We start from the raw sequence: 15,476 nt of genomic DNA, 5'->3' as shown, positions 1-15,476 counted from the left end.
GGTTAATTTGGCCGCTCCTGGAAAGAAGCTAGTGAATTAGACCATGCAATTTCCATATCAATATTTCAGAAGAAAAGCAAGGAGGTGTAGGAATATGACAGAATAATGGTAATCCCATGATTAGTGAAAGAATTTTTATAATTCTTTTTATAATCTAATTATCGAATCAATTTTTTTCTTAAGCAATATTTTAATAGAAAATATTAAGGAGCAAACATAGAACAAATCTGAATGTTAAAATAGGTTAAACTAAAATAAAATTTAAATTTTTTTATGTAAACTCTCCTAAATATATGAAATTATATGAATATCCTTACAAAGTATTATTTGTATACATACCCTTATAAATGTTTTTTTTTTACATATTTACCCATTAAGGATATTGCTAATTTCTTCATGGCGTTAGATAGGGCTGCAAATAGGTCGGGTCGACCCGTGACCTGACTCGACCCGACCTGCATAAGACTCGACCCGACTCGAATTTTAGGACTCGCGGGGTCGGGTCATGTCCTAAATTTGGACCCGTTCTATTTTTCGGGTCGGGTCGGGTCATCCAATTTTGACCCGGACCAAGACCCAGGCCTGAGCCAACCCATTTTTTCTTTGGGTCAGTTTTTTATATTATATAGGCATGGACTCGACCCAATCCAATCCGACCTAATTTTCAACCGAGTCGGGTCCGGGTCCAAAATTAGGACCCGAGTAAGAAACCGGGTCAGATTGGGGTCACTCAGGAGCCGACCCAACCCGACCTATTTGCAGCCCTAATGTTAGATGGTGCGGCACATACGCATGAGAAAGAAAAAAATTAAAAGTATGCATGCAAAGCAAGAATTTTGTAAGGATATATATATATAAATATTAATTTAGGAGGATATTTATGTAAATTTTAATAGTTAGGAGGGTATTTACAGAAAAAAAAAAAAAAAGCGGTGGCGCCGCTCTTCGCCGAGAAGAGATGAAGGCGAGGCGGAGGTCGTGGAGCCCTTAGAGCTCTCTTTCTCCGACCTCCTCCTACACCTCTCCTCCGCTGCTTCCGCTCCCTCTAGGGTTTCTTCCTCCCCAGAGAGCTGGCGAGGCTTGAATCCCTCTCCGCCGCCGTGATGCAAGCCCGAGGTCCGGCGGGGCCCGGCATCTTAACTGTCAGGGGGATCTGGAGAGGCCCCGCTGGAGCAGGATGCTCACGCTCCTTGACAACAATGATCGCGCTCGAGTTCTCAAAGGTAAAACTGTTGATTGCATTCTGTTCTACCTTTTGATTCATCATAATTATGATAAGATGTTATCATCATTCTAGGATTCTGAAATCGATCTCGGTGTATTAAAAAAAAAATATTGATAAGTTTTTGTGGTGGAGTTTACGGAAAATCTTATTGGTTTATAATTAGTTTATCTTTCTGAGATTTTATGAAGAATTTAATCGAATCCTGCTATAGAATCATTGAAATGCTGTAGTTGTAGATGCGGTACATGATAATGGTGGGAATTTGTTGGGGTTTACGGTTTATTGGTCAGGGACAGACAAGGATTGAAGTAAGGGTAGGGAAAAGGAGGGGAGAAGAAAGATAAGGGATTTCAAAATTTTAAAGCACTCGCAGTTCCATTATAGTCGATCTTTTAATTTTCTTTGGGGGTTGATAAGTCTAATAGTCCTTCATCTCGTATTACATTACATTGTCATCTTTTTTCAATAAGATGTGCTTGGCTATGGAGTATAGCACTAAGTTAGACGCCATATAAGGATTAAGCAGACTTTAGCAATTGAGTGTCAAGATAAGATCTACCTTGTAAGGATTGTTATCGAATTCCTTCCTACAAAAAATTATGTCTGGAGGGGCCTTCCATAAACTTTAAAGGTCAGTTGGCATAAAGGAAGTTCTAAATCCATGCAGCTTGGGAGATCCCCTCTGAAATTTATTTGAACATGTAGAGAGTGCCAAAAAAAAAGATGACGACATTTTTTAACATAGGAAATTGTATGTATGTGTAAGACGTTATAAGCTAATGAGTTAAATTGTAATGTAATCTAAGGTACGCCGTACCGGTACCGGTAGGCATACCGGTCGCCTACCGGACCGGTATGGTTCCGGTTCGAACTGGTTTGAACTGATACTGAATTGGTACCGATAGAGCTAAGCGCACACGTGGAAAAAAGCCGTGTGCACGCGTCCGCGTGCGCCCGATGTTAAATGCCACTTTGTGGCATTAAATCTCCTGCCGCCCAATGCGGGCACGGTTTCTAGCGAGGAAAACCGTGCAGGCGCCCTGCCCCGCCCGCAGGCCGATGCGAACCAGCCCGGTTTGCACCGGTACGCCGCGGGAAGCTATAAGGGCCGGAACCGTTTTCCACGGATGAACTGTACCGATTGGCACCAGTACCGGTACGGTACGTGCTGAACCTGCCGGTACGGACCGGTTCAGCAAACCATGGTGCAATCCCATATTGGTGCATAAACATCATATAATTTTATTCCTCGATTAGGTGCATAAGCTTCCCAGCATGCTTAGCTTATAGTGGGATTCATATAGTGAGTTACTCTTTGGGGAAAAGGTAAAATACTAGAGCATCCAATATTCCAACTATATTTTGAAATTTTATTGATGAGGGGTAGAGGTGGCATTAATCATTTCTTTGCATGTTTATAACTGAATCAAAACTAATGGTCATTCATAATATCCCATTCATTAGTGTAAGGAATTAGGGTTAAATGTCTAACAACTCTTCTTTGTTTAGCATATCCTAACTATTGGTGGGCTTACTCCATGACTCTAGTGTCAAAAACAATTGACTGAAAAGATTAAATAAATTACTTTCTTTGGTAGGTTATCATTCATAGGTGGTCTACTTTTATGTAGTAACTTACTGTTATTTCTTTTTAACATCAATCTCCCTGAAGCAAGAATAACTTGTGCTTGAGGTTGTTTGGTCAGTACAACCTTATCCACATACAATCTTTTTGTTTGACTGCAATGTGGGGATCCATGTCACTGTCCAGGTAAATTAATACTTAGACTTAATTTGACATTTTTTAAGACTGTTTTCTCGTGTTTCTTGACACTTGGTTCACTGTAGGTGCCAATAGTTCATGTGCTGTAATATGTAACATGACATAACCCAACATAGGGATATTGTCATGAAAATAAGACTATGAACGCATATTACATTTATTTAGTTTTGATAAAAGAAACAAAGCTAGCAATGATGTTATAGCATTAGTCAAAGATTTTTCTTTCAACAACTGAAATAAAAAAGGAGAAAATTATTATATAAGCTTAGAGCTTGAAATCATGTTCCATTGGACAGATACATTTAAATGACCATAAGCATATAATCCAAAACTATCTGTGTCTTCATGATGAAAAAACCACATATTTCATATGTAATACTTTGTTACATAATTTTTACTAAAATTATTTGGTGCCAACCTGATGTATGAACATCATGGACTCAAACTTGTTGAAGCATTACTATTTGTAATGACTGAGCACTAAAGTCAACTAGCTTCTTGGAGAGCTATTTTGGCATAAAGGATTGGGTATATCCAACAGAGCAATGCTATATGTGGTATATTAGTTTTGTCGTTTATTTTACACAGTTAACATTTTCTTGTCTTATAATCATAAGTTATTTTGGATTAAATGCAGTTGCTCTAAAAAAAAATTACTTCAGACACTTGCTTTAACTTTTATTTGTTAAATTTTGAAGAATAAATGCACAATGATATACAGATATTCTCTCACCAATATTATCATCTTGAATATATATGTAACCATTAAAAAAAAATATGGGTGATGTTTATTTAAGGAGCATAGCTTAGGCAGTGATGTTCCTTTGAAGAATCTAGATAGGAATCTCTCCTCATTTTCCTTCAGTTAAAATATGGATAAGATTCAAGTTTGGGGTTGTCTTCAAGTGATCTTAGCATAAGAGAAAAAGGCAGCTACAGTGAAGAAGATAATCCATCTGTCAATGGATTCCAGGAATTCAATCATCACGAGTTCGAGCAGCTCAGCAAAACTTTTAAGTAGCTTGTCTTCACATGATGGACTTGGACTTTGTGTAGCACAAATCTGTGATAAGGCCATTGGTAGCAGAGAACTGGAACAGAGCATTATAAATATGGAAACTGCAAAGAGGTGCCTTGTTCACTATAATTCGATGTTGGATAACCTTATTCTCAAAGAGAACTATAGAATGAAAGGATCTATAAAGAAAGTGCATTCAATTAAAATTTGTCCTTCAAATTTTCATGAATCTACTATGTCAGGAAGCATTTTTCCTGTCAGAAAAGGAGCCCTTGGATGAGTTGCTTATAGAGAATAGCTTGATTGAAGATAGGTTCTGCAGAAATTTTTTATCCTGTTTATGGAAGCAATGGCATTATGGCTATGGAATCTTTACTATTCTAACAACACCATTATTTACATTCCTTGCCAAACAGATGTTTGTTCTTCTCTAACAGTCCAGAGTGCTCTTCTCCAGATGGGCATACATATCTGCAACTGTTTGACACTAAAAAGAATAATCTCTTTGTGGTGAAATCCCCACCTGAAAGCTTCTTCATTCAGGTAGGGGAAGCAGCTGATATCTTGTCATGTGGTAAGCTTTGCATTACACTTATTCTGTTGGCTGACCTGTTGAAATAGAGGAATTAAGCTGATAGATATTCGCCATCTTCTTGCAGCCAGCTTGGGACAAAACTCTCTCTTATCCTGCATACCTTTTAGATTCTGAAACAAGTAGGAAGTTGTTGTCAAGCTTCGAGACATCTGGGTCTTGTGACCGAAAAAACAAATGCTTCACTGAGCTCCTTCATCACTGAAACTCAGGAACTTCTTGAGCTAATGCAAGAAATCTTCAAAAAATTCCACTATCCTCTCGATTGAGAGATGGGATGACATTTGAAGAATTCTCACGTGAAACCACCAGGCAGCACTATAGTGACAGCGGACCACAGTCTGTTAGCTAATTTGCAAAAATGGGTATTTCTGTAGGTTGTCAACATCTAGTCAATTACAAGTTTATTATTTAATTCAAACATCGGAGAGGAGTTATGATTCTCCGAGGTTACAAAGTGTGCAAAACTATGTTTGTAAACAATCTGCAGTTGTTCAGTGGGAATCAAATATAAAAAGAAAGCGGAAATAGCCCAAGCTAAAACAAGGTATTAGAATACTTAAAATCATGGCTAACATGCAGAGAGGGAAAAAGCATTCCTGGGATTCAGCAATTTCTGCATCACTACATGTCTGCACATTTCCTTCTCCTTCAGAAGCTGGACATCAACTTTTTGTTTACCTTCTACCTTCACCAGTGTTACATATTCCAAATGGCAGTGGTCGAGATTGCTGAGATAAGAATCAGGACTTATTGTTGTGAACCTGGATTCATAAAGAGCATGGCATTTTCTGTCAGTAATTCCTCCTGAAGAAAGCAATCAAGAAATCAATTCACATAAGCAAGAATATTATCTAAAGCTTTACAAACTCACACCTCAAATCCCACCAAAGATGTGCAATAGTTGGTATTGGTGAGCACGGTGCTTGTTGAACCACATTCACTGTCTTTGAGGGACATGCTGGACCTGTCGAGCTTGATTGACCATGGATACTGATATCCATTTGCTGTCAAACCCACATGGGAAGAAGATCGTTGCATCCTAACACCTCTTGGAATGTTTCTTCCTTCCACTGATGGCCTCCGCCTGCTTGTTTGCCTTTCATATGAATCAGTTCGTTGCCTTGGTGCACTCTGTGACCGTGTCTTTGCCCTTGAAGATTCTGTGTTGGCCATGTAATTTGGGTAAAAGGGGTAGTCGAAAGAAGCTTGCGTTGCATCAGGTACAGACAAAGCTGATAAGTACTGGGGGCTGCTTTGTGCTGTGGTGAATGAGAACTCCTCAAAATGTCCACTGTAAACCCTCGGGCTCATATCAGTTATAGCTGATGGAGCAGGTGAGAACTGTTGGTATTGTTCTGCCCTGAAAGGTGGATGACCATTGCCATAATATGCAGAGATCCCATGATCTTTTGCTTCAGTTCGTGTGATGGAATAACTGTTTCTGCTCTTTGTAGTGCCCCTTGACTCGCCGAGATCCATTTCCACAATTTTAACATTCTCATCTGCACCTCTATCCATCTCCTACATGTATGAAGCATGTCTCATAAGCATGGTAAATATAAACCCTACTTGTATAATGTATAGGCTAAAAGCCTAGGATTTTAGATTTCCTCTTCATGTCTAAACTTGGTTATATAGTTTGCATAATCCAAGTGTCTTTTGTTATCTTATAAGATGCATTCAGTAATATTTTTACTGGAAAGTGGGCTTACATATGAATGTCGGGATCTGGGATGCTGTGGTGATCTCCTGTATATGGACTGCCGTTGTGAGATGACTTTGTACTCTTCAACCATTCGAATCCTCTGGGCACGTGCTCGGGCTTGAGCGGTCACCAGAGCCTGCATGCAGCGGAGGGTAGCTGTAGCTTGCTTCCTTACCAGATGGCCTCTCACCAATGCTTGCAGTTTCACTAGACCTTTCAGCGCACATAAAGCTTTCCTTGCCTGCAGATATAGATTACATTCATCTTCTCTATGTATAACTCAATGGTATCTCATCAAATTTTATTAGCCACATTATTGCCTTCTGTTATATACAATTGTTTCTCCTAAACATAATTTTGTGCCTGAAATCGCAGATCTTAGCCTTTGATTATCTATTTTAGAGCTCAGTTTTCCAGGTGACCCTACTTATTCTTATATTATTGCAAAAGTTCTTTTGTCTATGTCTTCTCGTTCTTTCTTTTACTTTCTTGCAATTCATTCTTAGCCCTATTTTATTACAGAACTTGGAATTATTTTTAAGATATTGAGAAGTCAAATGGCAGTATGAGAAATACTTAGGATTCAGGTTGACATACACATATGCTCTATCTTTTTGACTTTGTTTATATGAATGGTCTCATGTTTTTGATGTTTCAATTTCAATATTCTTAGAAGATGAGAACCAAAATTGCCATCTGTAATTCTGATGTCACTCAGGATGTTATGTATATTTTCATATACTTCTCATAATCAATCTTTTCAAAGTTTAATGATGCTTGATTTTCTGCACAGAAAAACGAAAGACCAGCAATGTGTCAAAGATATGAGAAATACCAGATAAGATCTAAAGGCAGCCTGAATCTTGATTGCAGCAGCCTCCTCAATGTTGCTGGATGTTTTACCGGTGGCAGCGGAGGTTAAACGCATCACATCTGCTGCAGCCTGGGCAGCAGCCATAGCAGCATCTGCTGCTGCAGCCGCTGCCACTGCTACAGCCATTGCGTGCCTCTGCTGATCATTCTCAGCCTCTGGCAGTGCATTAGCAGGTGCACTTACAGTTGGGTCTGGAGATCTTAAACCCTTCCCCGCTGCTGCTGGTCTCCGGAAGCTCCATCTCTTCTTCTCCTTTGGTTTGGGCACTGGGATTGGAGCTGATTGGGCCTCTGTCGGCAGTGGAGATGCTAAGTTATTACCTTTCTTCTTGTCCTCCCTCTTTCCTGTCAAGAAGCTTTTAAGCCATTTTCCTGCCTTCTCCATTGATCCTCCAAAGCATTTTACAGGAAGGAGTTGGGAGCCATTTGCACAGAAAAAGCTACACAAGACAAGGAGGCAAGCATCCATATGGCTCATATAGAAGGTGACTTGTATCTGTTTTTAATCTCTGGTAATTACAAGTTGGTCTTCTTTCTTCCGTCAGTTTGACTCCTTTTTCCTTCTCCTCCTTTTGTCTGTGTCACTATATCTCTTTCAGTGGGTTGATCTGGCTTGTTTGTTTGTTAGGACCAGGACCGCAGGAAAAGGAGAGAAAATTATGACCCTGGTAAGCCACTTGCTAGTCTGTGAGATTGATCCAATAATATCTATCGCCTCAATTCCCATCTTTCTTTTTAGAGAAGGGCCAGCCAGCCTTGACTTGTCATGAAGGTAAGTTGTCGTGAATGTATTGAAGGAATGGACATGGTTGGTAGGGGAAATATTGTTTTGTGGGTGAATGAACGGGCCAGAGGGCCATGTGGAGGAAACGTGCCGAAGATCCGCAGATAACACTTTTGGGCTGTCGGCATCTCATGTAAAGTTGGCTCCACTGCTAATTTACAGCATCCACTGCACCAGCTTTTAGCTCCTGATCCTAAAGACAAAAATTGTTCAACATCTCACTTTCTCATAGGAGGGTGGGCAATCATATGTCCTTCCAGGATGATGCAAAAATAGAAATCTACATCCTTGCATTGATGGTTAGAAATGTTTCAATTGGCACATCAATTAGTTGAGTTGATGTTTGATTAACTGCAACCAATCGCACAAATTAACCTTTTGTGAAACCCTTGCCTGTTGGATCTTGGATGATTACTGTGTGTCTGTAAAACTTCAGATTGTGTGGCCAATAAGGAAGGTTCCCCGGCCATTAGATGGATGGCCTTTCCCTACTAGCTGTATGATGTCGGGCATCTTTGTCAAGTTTAATGGAATTTTAAATTACTATGATATCTGGATGGAATTTGTCTGGCCTTACAGATCTTACACTATTTATGGGTTGGAGAAACATGACATTAATTTGTTTTATTGCAGCTATATCCATTGTGCTGTTATGGAAGCAAAAATCAAGGGTTGGATCTGTTGCTAAAGTGGATAAAAAGGCCTATCTGTTAAGTTGTGGGAAAAAAATTCTGTTGGTGATTCCTATCTACAGATTTTAGCATCATCCATTTCCGATGTCGTCAAATCTAAGTGACAATAGTGAGATAAGCAATTAGGGAATAACAGTGTCCCCACAGGAGGATAATTGAAGTGTATGGTGTGTATTATTGCACAATAACTTGTAGTTTAGTTGGCAATCACATGATGCTGCATACATTACTTCCCTTTCTGACCATATGCTTGCATGAGAGGAGCAGCATCCAGGTTCAAGCTCATATGATATTCCATTGGTCTGGAAGTGCTAATATATATGTACAATCTTTAATTAGATATGAGAGAGAGAGAGAGAGGACTTGTCCTACCAAATGATGGTACTGAATTTGAGGTTCACTTGTGCATGTACTTGAATGTTTTATAAGTTTGGATTCCTTCAAGGATAATGTTTACAAGTATGGATTCTTTCAAGCATATGTGGAGGGGATTTGAATCGATTCTTAGCTCTAAAATATAAAGCCATGGGACATGGATGAAGGTCTGAAGAAGGTTCAAGACGGCACCTTTTATAATCCCTGATGATTACCATATGATGACTTAGAAAATAGCCATCCCCTAGAGGTTGCTTCCTTTTTGTTACGTGTACCACCTCCCATCACATGTTTATTAACTTTATCCTACGGTTTTTATGGGAAGGTGAACCCCAGAGGCTGCAGGAAAGAAGCAAGGTGGCAGAAAAAAAAATATTAGAAAGGTGAACCACATGGCTGAAGCTGCTGCATGTGCATCATGGAATAAACGAAGGTGGAAAAGGGACCACTTCATGGCAGGGCATTTTAAGGCTTGGCCTCAAATTATGCAACAAGAACCAAGACACGAGTATATGCAGGTTTATCCCATGGCAAGGGGTGATTTTAGGCAGAGTATGTACAGAAGAATTTTACTTTGATTTGCCCAAGACTGTTCATTTATTTTTTATCAAGAACCAAGACACGAGTATATGCAGGTTTATCCCATGGCAAGGGGTGATTTTAGGCAGAGTATGTACAGAAGAATTTTACTTTGATTTGCCCAAGACTGTTCATTTATTTTTTATCATAGTATCAAAAGGTGCATTGTAGATTGTACTGCATGGTTAAACTAAACAATTACACAATGAACTTATGTAAACAAGATGTGCAACTTGATAATAGAGCATATGCGCTTTTATATGAAACCTCTTGCGTGAGTACAACCAGCAAAGTCAAAAGAAAAAAAAGATGGCGTAAGGGTGGAAAGGAGGCTATAAACCATGTCCAAAGGATCTCTTTCGAATGATAAACAACAAAGGAGACGATTCAGTCTACAGTCCTATTCGTCTCTCGATACACATGAGCAGCTTGAAATGAGCCACAATCTTTCGTCATTCTGTGGATATTCCTAAGTAGTGGGTGGCCATTGCCCCGTCGGTCCTTCATGGATATATTAATATTTTTCATTACATGCCTTTATTTGTTATCTATGCAGATTAAACTTCATGGATAATTTGCGCACCAGAAGTTGAGCAGCTTTGTTTTTCCTTTGTTTCAAGTAAGGTGGGCAGTTTGGGCTCGATTGATGATTTATACTTACCTTGCTAATTTAACATCCTTCTTGAAGTGCTTATCTCTCATCCAAGAAAGCTAAGGGTAGAAAGGAATCATGAAAGGTGTTGGGGTTAAGGGTGTAATGCAAATTCGATGAGGTGGGATGGTTGCTTGGTCAAAGGAAATAGATAGGAAATGCAAGGGCAGGGTATTGTGGGATATAGAGTGAGGATGCATGGGATTATAGGGGATAGATGCATGCCGGGAGCTTGCAATTGCCTTCCCTAAAATTCTGAGTTTCCCTTGACTACCTGATGATAACTAACAAGTTTGCACCCCCTTGAGCCCTTAAGTTTTAGGATCTTATAGATTCAGATGTGTACCATTCGAACACATTTCTATTATTATTTTTTATTTTTCTTTTTGACATATCCAAATCAAGCAAGTTTTGAACTCACAAGATCTTCTTGCCAAATTTGAATTTCTATGAAGATAAAATTATGCTAAACCAAGAAACAAATCTTTAATATCAGTTTTTCCCCACTATTTAGAAATATTCTTTAGGACCTGCATGGAAGATCGCTTCTAATCCAAGGGTGGAACATAAGGTTTGTGATCTGAAAATCCCAAACAAAATTCTTATGCTCTCTCTCTCTCTCTCTCTCTCTCTCTCTCTCTCTCTCTCTCTCTCTCTTTTTGGGCAGTTTGTAGAGAGGAGTAAAGTAGACAGTTTTTTCGGTTATAGTTTTAGGTTTTTGCCCCTTCCATCTTCTACCAATTAATTTATTTTTTATGATTGCATAAGATTTGAATCATCATTTTCCCCCCTAATTTCTAAAATTCTAAAAAAGTTTGCACCACCATTTTCTTTCAATATATGTTTTGGTCTTACAAGAATTTGGATTGTTTTTCTCATGCTAATTTTAACAAAAGATGAATTTTTTGAAGATGCGGATATTATAATTGACAAAATATTCCAAGATTGAAGAATTTCTTGAAATATTTTCAAGTTAATCGAAAAAGTTCCTTCCAGTTGTTTTAGGAAATTAGTAATAACTTATAATTGTTATACAAAACATTAGTCCTAAGTATGTTATAGACTTGGAGAATTCTTGACTGTTCTTGAATTAGATGATAATGTTAATTTATTTATCCTCCCTCCTTTCAAGTAAAATTCTTGCTCTACCACTACATAGATAAGAAACACGAATGGGTGAAGGTGTGCAGAAACTATTGGATTAGAAAAATCTTCTCTCATCTATATGCATATAAGAAAGATGGATTCCCATTTATTTACAAGTGAGGCCTCATCTTTAAGTGGTACCTTTGGTAGTGGGGTACCAAAAACATAAAAGAAGGCCCTTCTTTTTATTTGTGTGTGCCCATGCATGCATGTGCCTATGCATGTGTGCTATTATATAAGTCATTAAGCTGAGGAAGATATAAAAATTTATTTTGCAATGTAAACAAAGGCTGAAAGCAACACTTGAAATTGGAGTTAAATCCAAACTACAGTGTTGAGAGATCACACTTAATCTAGCCCTAGTTGTATACATTTTTCAGTAAAAATGAATAAAAATTATTCATTTTATTAATACATTGTGGCATCTCCATTTATTTATTAATAAATGGAGATACCACAATGACCCTTACCCTTTACATGGTGCCGAAGTTGGGAGGGCTTTCACAATGAGAATTCTTATCTATGATCACATCACAATTTATTCATAACCCATCAATTAACGTTATATTTATGGTTGGGTTTTAGTTACCATCCTTTCATCTTTTTAACCATACAAAATGATGAATACAACTTATTTCTAGTTGATGTACTTTTTATATAAGGTTTAATTGTAAACAATATTATGAAACAGGTCTTGTATTTGTGATGTGAGGGTTTGGTCCATTGACCGGCTGCACTTGATTTGGGCTTGTGGGCCGGCCCGAAGAGGCCAGCCTAGCCCTTCATATGCGCCGCACGAGATGAATCGAGAGAGAAGGACTCCAGCTGGGAGTCTCCTTCCTCCTAAATTTTGATCGCAATTGCGATTGGAATAGCAGTGTTCCAAGCCAATCCGAACATTGAAAAGTTTGGATTTTTGCCTATTTCAGATTTTCCATCCTCCTTCTTTGCAATCCATCAAGGTTTAGAGTTCGTACTAGCAAGCTTAGCGAATTATGTAGTAGAACTTTAGGTTTTTAGTTGTTTATGAATTTGTAACTTAGTAATCTTCTAAATATTGAGGATTATGGATTGGTATTTATATTTGATGTAGTTGCTCTGAATTGATATTGGTTATATTTAATGAATAATAAAATTAAATTTTTATTTATTATATTTTCTTTGAGACGAATTTGAAAGTTACGATGAATATGAAATCTAAATGTAATGTCAGTTTTGTGTTATCATGGGCTGTTATGTCCCAATTTTGGGTCGAAAAATGTGAAACCATAAACAATTTGATATATCATGAAGTATTCATATGGTGGCAATTTAGGATGGATGATTATGATAATATCAGCTAATGAGATGTTTGATATGTTATATATATTCTTGTCATCACTTGTTTAGAGATATTGACTCAAAATGATGTTAGCCATTATATACTTAAGATGGTTACATATTATTACCACAAATATCTAACAGAAAGAGCACCTATGCAGTTAATGAGAGGTATACATAAAATAATGATTTTCAATATATAAATTATGGTATTTGCAAGGGTGTCGATGCAAAAATCACATTTCAAAATAGCAATCTCTATGTATGCACTATTATCGATACTCCAATTTAATTTTTAATGCTTAGAATGACAATTTAAACTGGTTGCTGTCCAATTTCAGAGCTCAGCCTTAAAATTTTCATGATGTATAGCTTACTAAATTGTCAGGATATATTTAATTATACATGTAGGTCTTACTGAGTTATTGTTTTCCTTTTTCTTGTGACATGTACTTGCATGAGAAATGGGAAGGAACAAGAAATGGCAAAAAAAAAAAAAAGGTTAGCCACTTCAAGAACTCAAAATTACTTAGTTCTAGGGAGATCATAAATCATCTTTTTATGTAAATTTTCATATGTCCGAAATTCAATATGTACGGTATTGATGGCCTCTTACATGCATTTCTCCCTCTCCATGCTTCCTTGATCTCTCGCCCCTTCTAGACTAAAGCTCTAAGTTATATCTAAATCTCGCCTAATTCACAATTTTTATTTTAATTTGATCAATAAATGCGTAACTCAGGTATTCCTTCAAGTTGCATCAAGTTTAGGTTGATGGCCCGGGCGAGGAAAAGAGCCTAGTTGAAATTTATACGATTGATGTAGCTCCAATCAAACTCAACCCAAACCTCACTTGTATTTTTACGTTGTATATCTCATGGAAATATGACCTAATCCTTGCACAAAGTCAATGTATACTTATACTCACTTTCAAATAGAATATAACCTCTTCTAATCTGACCAACTTTGAGCTAACTTAGCCGAATCAATATTGCATTTAGTTGCACGTTTTAGAATAGGTGCCTCTTTAAGCCTGCTTGTCTCTAACCTAGCCCTTGATCCAAGCGTACATAAGAGTATGTGAAGCTAGACGTGACGAGCAACGCGTATAATTTTTTTTTCCACAAGATCACAAGATGTTCACATTTGGCAGCATGCCCCCAGCACCGAGTTGGTCAGCTTTTCCTGCTACAAGAGTAACATATTGCCACATAACCGCATTATTATATTTGTAGTTAAATGTAGACACATGGCAATACACTATGGAGTCCTCAAGCTCATAAAAAAAAAATTCTCATTAATTTTTTTAAAAAATAATTTTTAATTATTCGATATACTGTAAAAAAAAGTAACATATTTCAGAGTGAGTTATGTTTGGTTACGCATCTAATTTTCTAAAGAGTTGCATGTAATATATATTATATCCATGATAAAGAAAAAAAATTATCTATAGGTTTTGATAACTTAAAAATATTTTTGAAAAAAAAACTAATTTTTAATGTAGTTTTCTCATATTTTCTCTAAATTTTTATAACATATAAATATTTTATTTTTATATAAATATTTTTTTTAAAAAAAAAACTAATTTGTTGGGGGAAAATAAGCCGCTCCGAGATACAAGGGTATGCGGTCAACATGTACCTAACGATATCCGACCCGGAGATGCCCGACCAGGCGCTCTACTGGAAGCCGACCTGGAGGCATCTGCCCAGGCGCCCGGCCCGGCGTCCAACCTGAAGGCACCCGGCCCGGCGTCCGACCTGAAGGCGCCCGGCCCGGCGTCCGACCTGAGGATGCCCGGCCCGGCGTCCGACCTGAGGACGCCCGGCCCGGCGTCCGACCTGAAGGTGCCCAACCTGTATACTGCGGTCATATCCATCTACAGTACGATCAGGAACTATGCCCTACCGCCGCCCTGAACAATTAATGTGCATGGTCTCTGCAGACCTCCGACTGACTCAACAATTAATGCGCATGGTCTCTGCAGACCTCCGGCTTACTCAACAATTAATGCACGTGCCTCCAGCTATCTACGGATCTCAAGCCTTTCACGACAAATCGGCTCGGCAGCGTCTGATCAGCCATGACAACTCCTAGGCTCCGGCCTGATCTCCTACGGCAAGGCATTAATTCGCACGATCGTGCATTAATTCGCATGGCGCGCTCAATCATACGGTAACTTCGCCCCGTCATATCACAGGTAATCCAGTACCCCCCTATAAAAGGGGAGCCCTCTTATCTTAAGGGGGGGTTGGACTCAAAAACCCAAAACACACATCTTCTTTCTTCTTCATTAAGCCCCCTCTCTGACTTAAACATCGGAGGGGTTGCAGGTTTACCGAAAGACGCCGCTCGCCGACGGACCGCTTCCCGCCCTTTCAGCATCGGAGCTCCTCCTTCTCAGCCGACGGTCGCCCCCGAGTCCAATTTCCAGCAACAGTTGGCGCTAGAGGAAGGACCCGAGTCGTGGCCATGAAGTTGAGAAGTAAAGGAGCCTCCAATGCTTCTCGGCGCCCGCCAGCGAGTCCTGGACACTCTGTCCAGAACTTGCCACCTCCAGCCGATCCTCAAGTCCAGCCGGAACAGTTTAACGTTCTGGTGCAGCAGGTTCAGGCTTTGGCCGCCGCCGTCCAGGGGTTGCAACGCACGGAAGCCCCGCATATGCCGCCCCCGCAGGTCCAGGTCCAGCCAGTGCTTCCTCCAAATGGCCCGATGTCCCACGGCCAAAA

General features: G+C 39.0%; 1 protein-coding gene and 1 long non-coding RNA gene across 6 annotated transcripts; one reads left to right on the top strand and one right to left on the bottom strand.

Annotated features, from left to right (window-relative positions):
- Positions 1–5,000: 5,000 nt before the first annotated feature.
- On the bottom strand, positions 5,001–7,711 carry LOC120108701 (protein IQ-DOMAIN 14-like). Its single transcript, XM_039122383.1, has 4 exons — positions 7,162–7,711; positions 6,334–6,567; positions 5,495–6,142; positions 5,001–5,382 (listed from the first exon to the last, which is right to left on the bottom strand). The coding sequence occupies exons 1-4, from the start codon at positions 7,675–7,677 to the stop codon at positions 5,362–5,364; spliced, it is 1,419 nt and encodes a 472-aa protein (XP_038978311.1). The 5' UTR covers positions 7,678–7,711; the 3' UTR covers positions 5,001–5,361.
- On the top strand, positions 6,503–10,715 carry LOC113461314. Of its 5 annotated transcripts, XR_003383526.2 has the most exons (5): positions 6,503–6,612; positions 6,702–6,743; positions 7,120–7,512; positions 7,608–7,711; positions 7,828–8,534. It is a non-coding gene; the product is annotated as an uncharacterized LOC113461314 (long non-coding RNA). The 5 variants fall into 5 exon arrangements; XR_005509949.1 differs by having other exon boundaries at positions 6,702–7,512; XR_005509950.1 differs by adding an exon at positions 8,617–10,715 and having other exon boundaries at positions 6,574–7,512; positions 7,828–7,867.
- Positions 10,716–15,476: the final 4,761 nt, after the last annotated feature.

The sequence above is a fragment of the Phoenix dactylifera genome, unplaced genomic scaffold (assembly GCF_009389715.1).
Source record: "Phoenix dactylifera cultivar Barhee BC4 unplaced genomic scaffold, palm_55x_up_171113_PBpolish2nd_filt_p 001503F, whole genome shotgun sequence".
NCBI classification, from domain to species: Eukaryota; Viridiplantae; Streptophyta; class Magnoliopsida; order Arecales; family Arecaceae; genus Phoenix; species Phoenix dactylifera.
The sequence above is the reverse complement of the archived record's forward strand: the minus strand, read 5'-3'. Positions and strand labels throughout refer to the sequence as shown.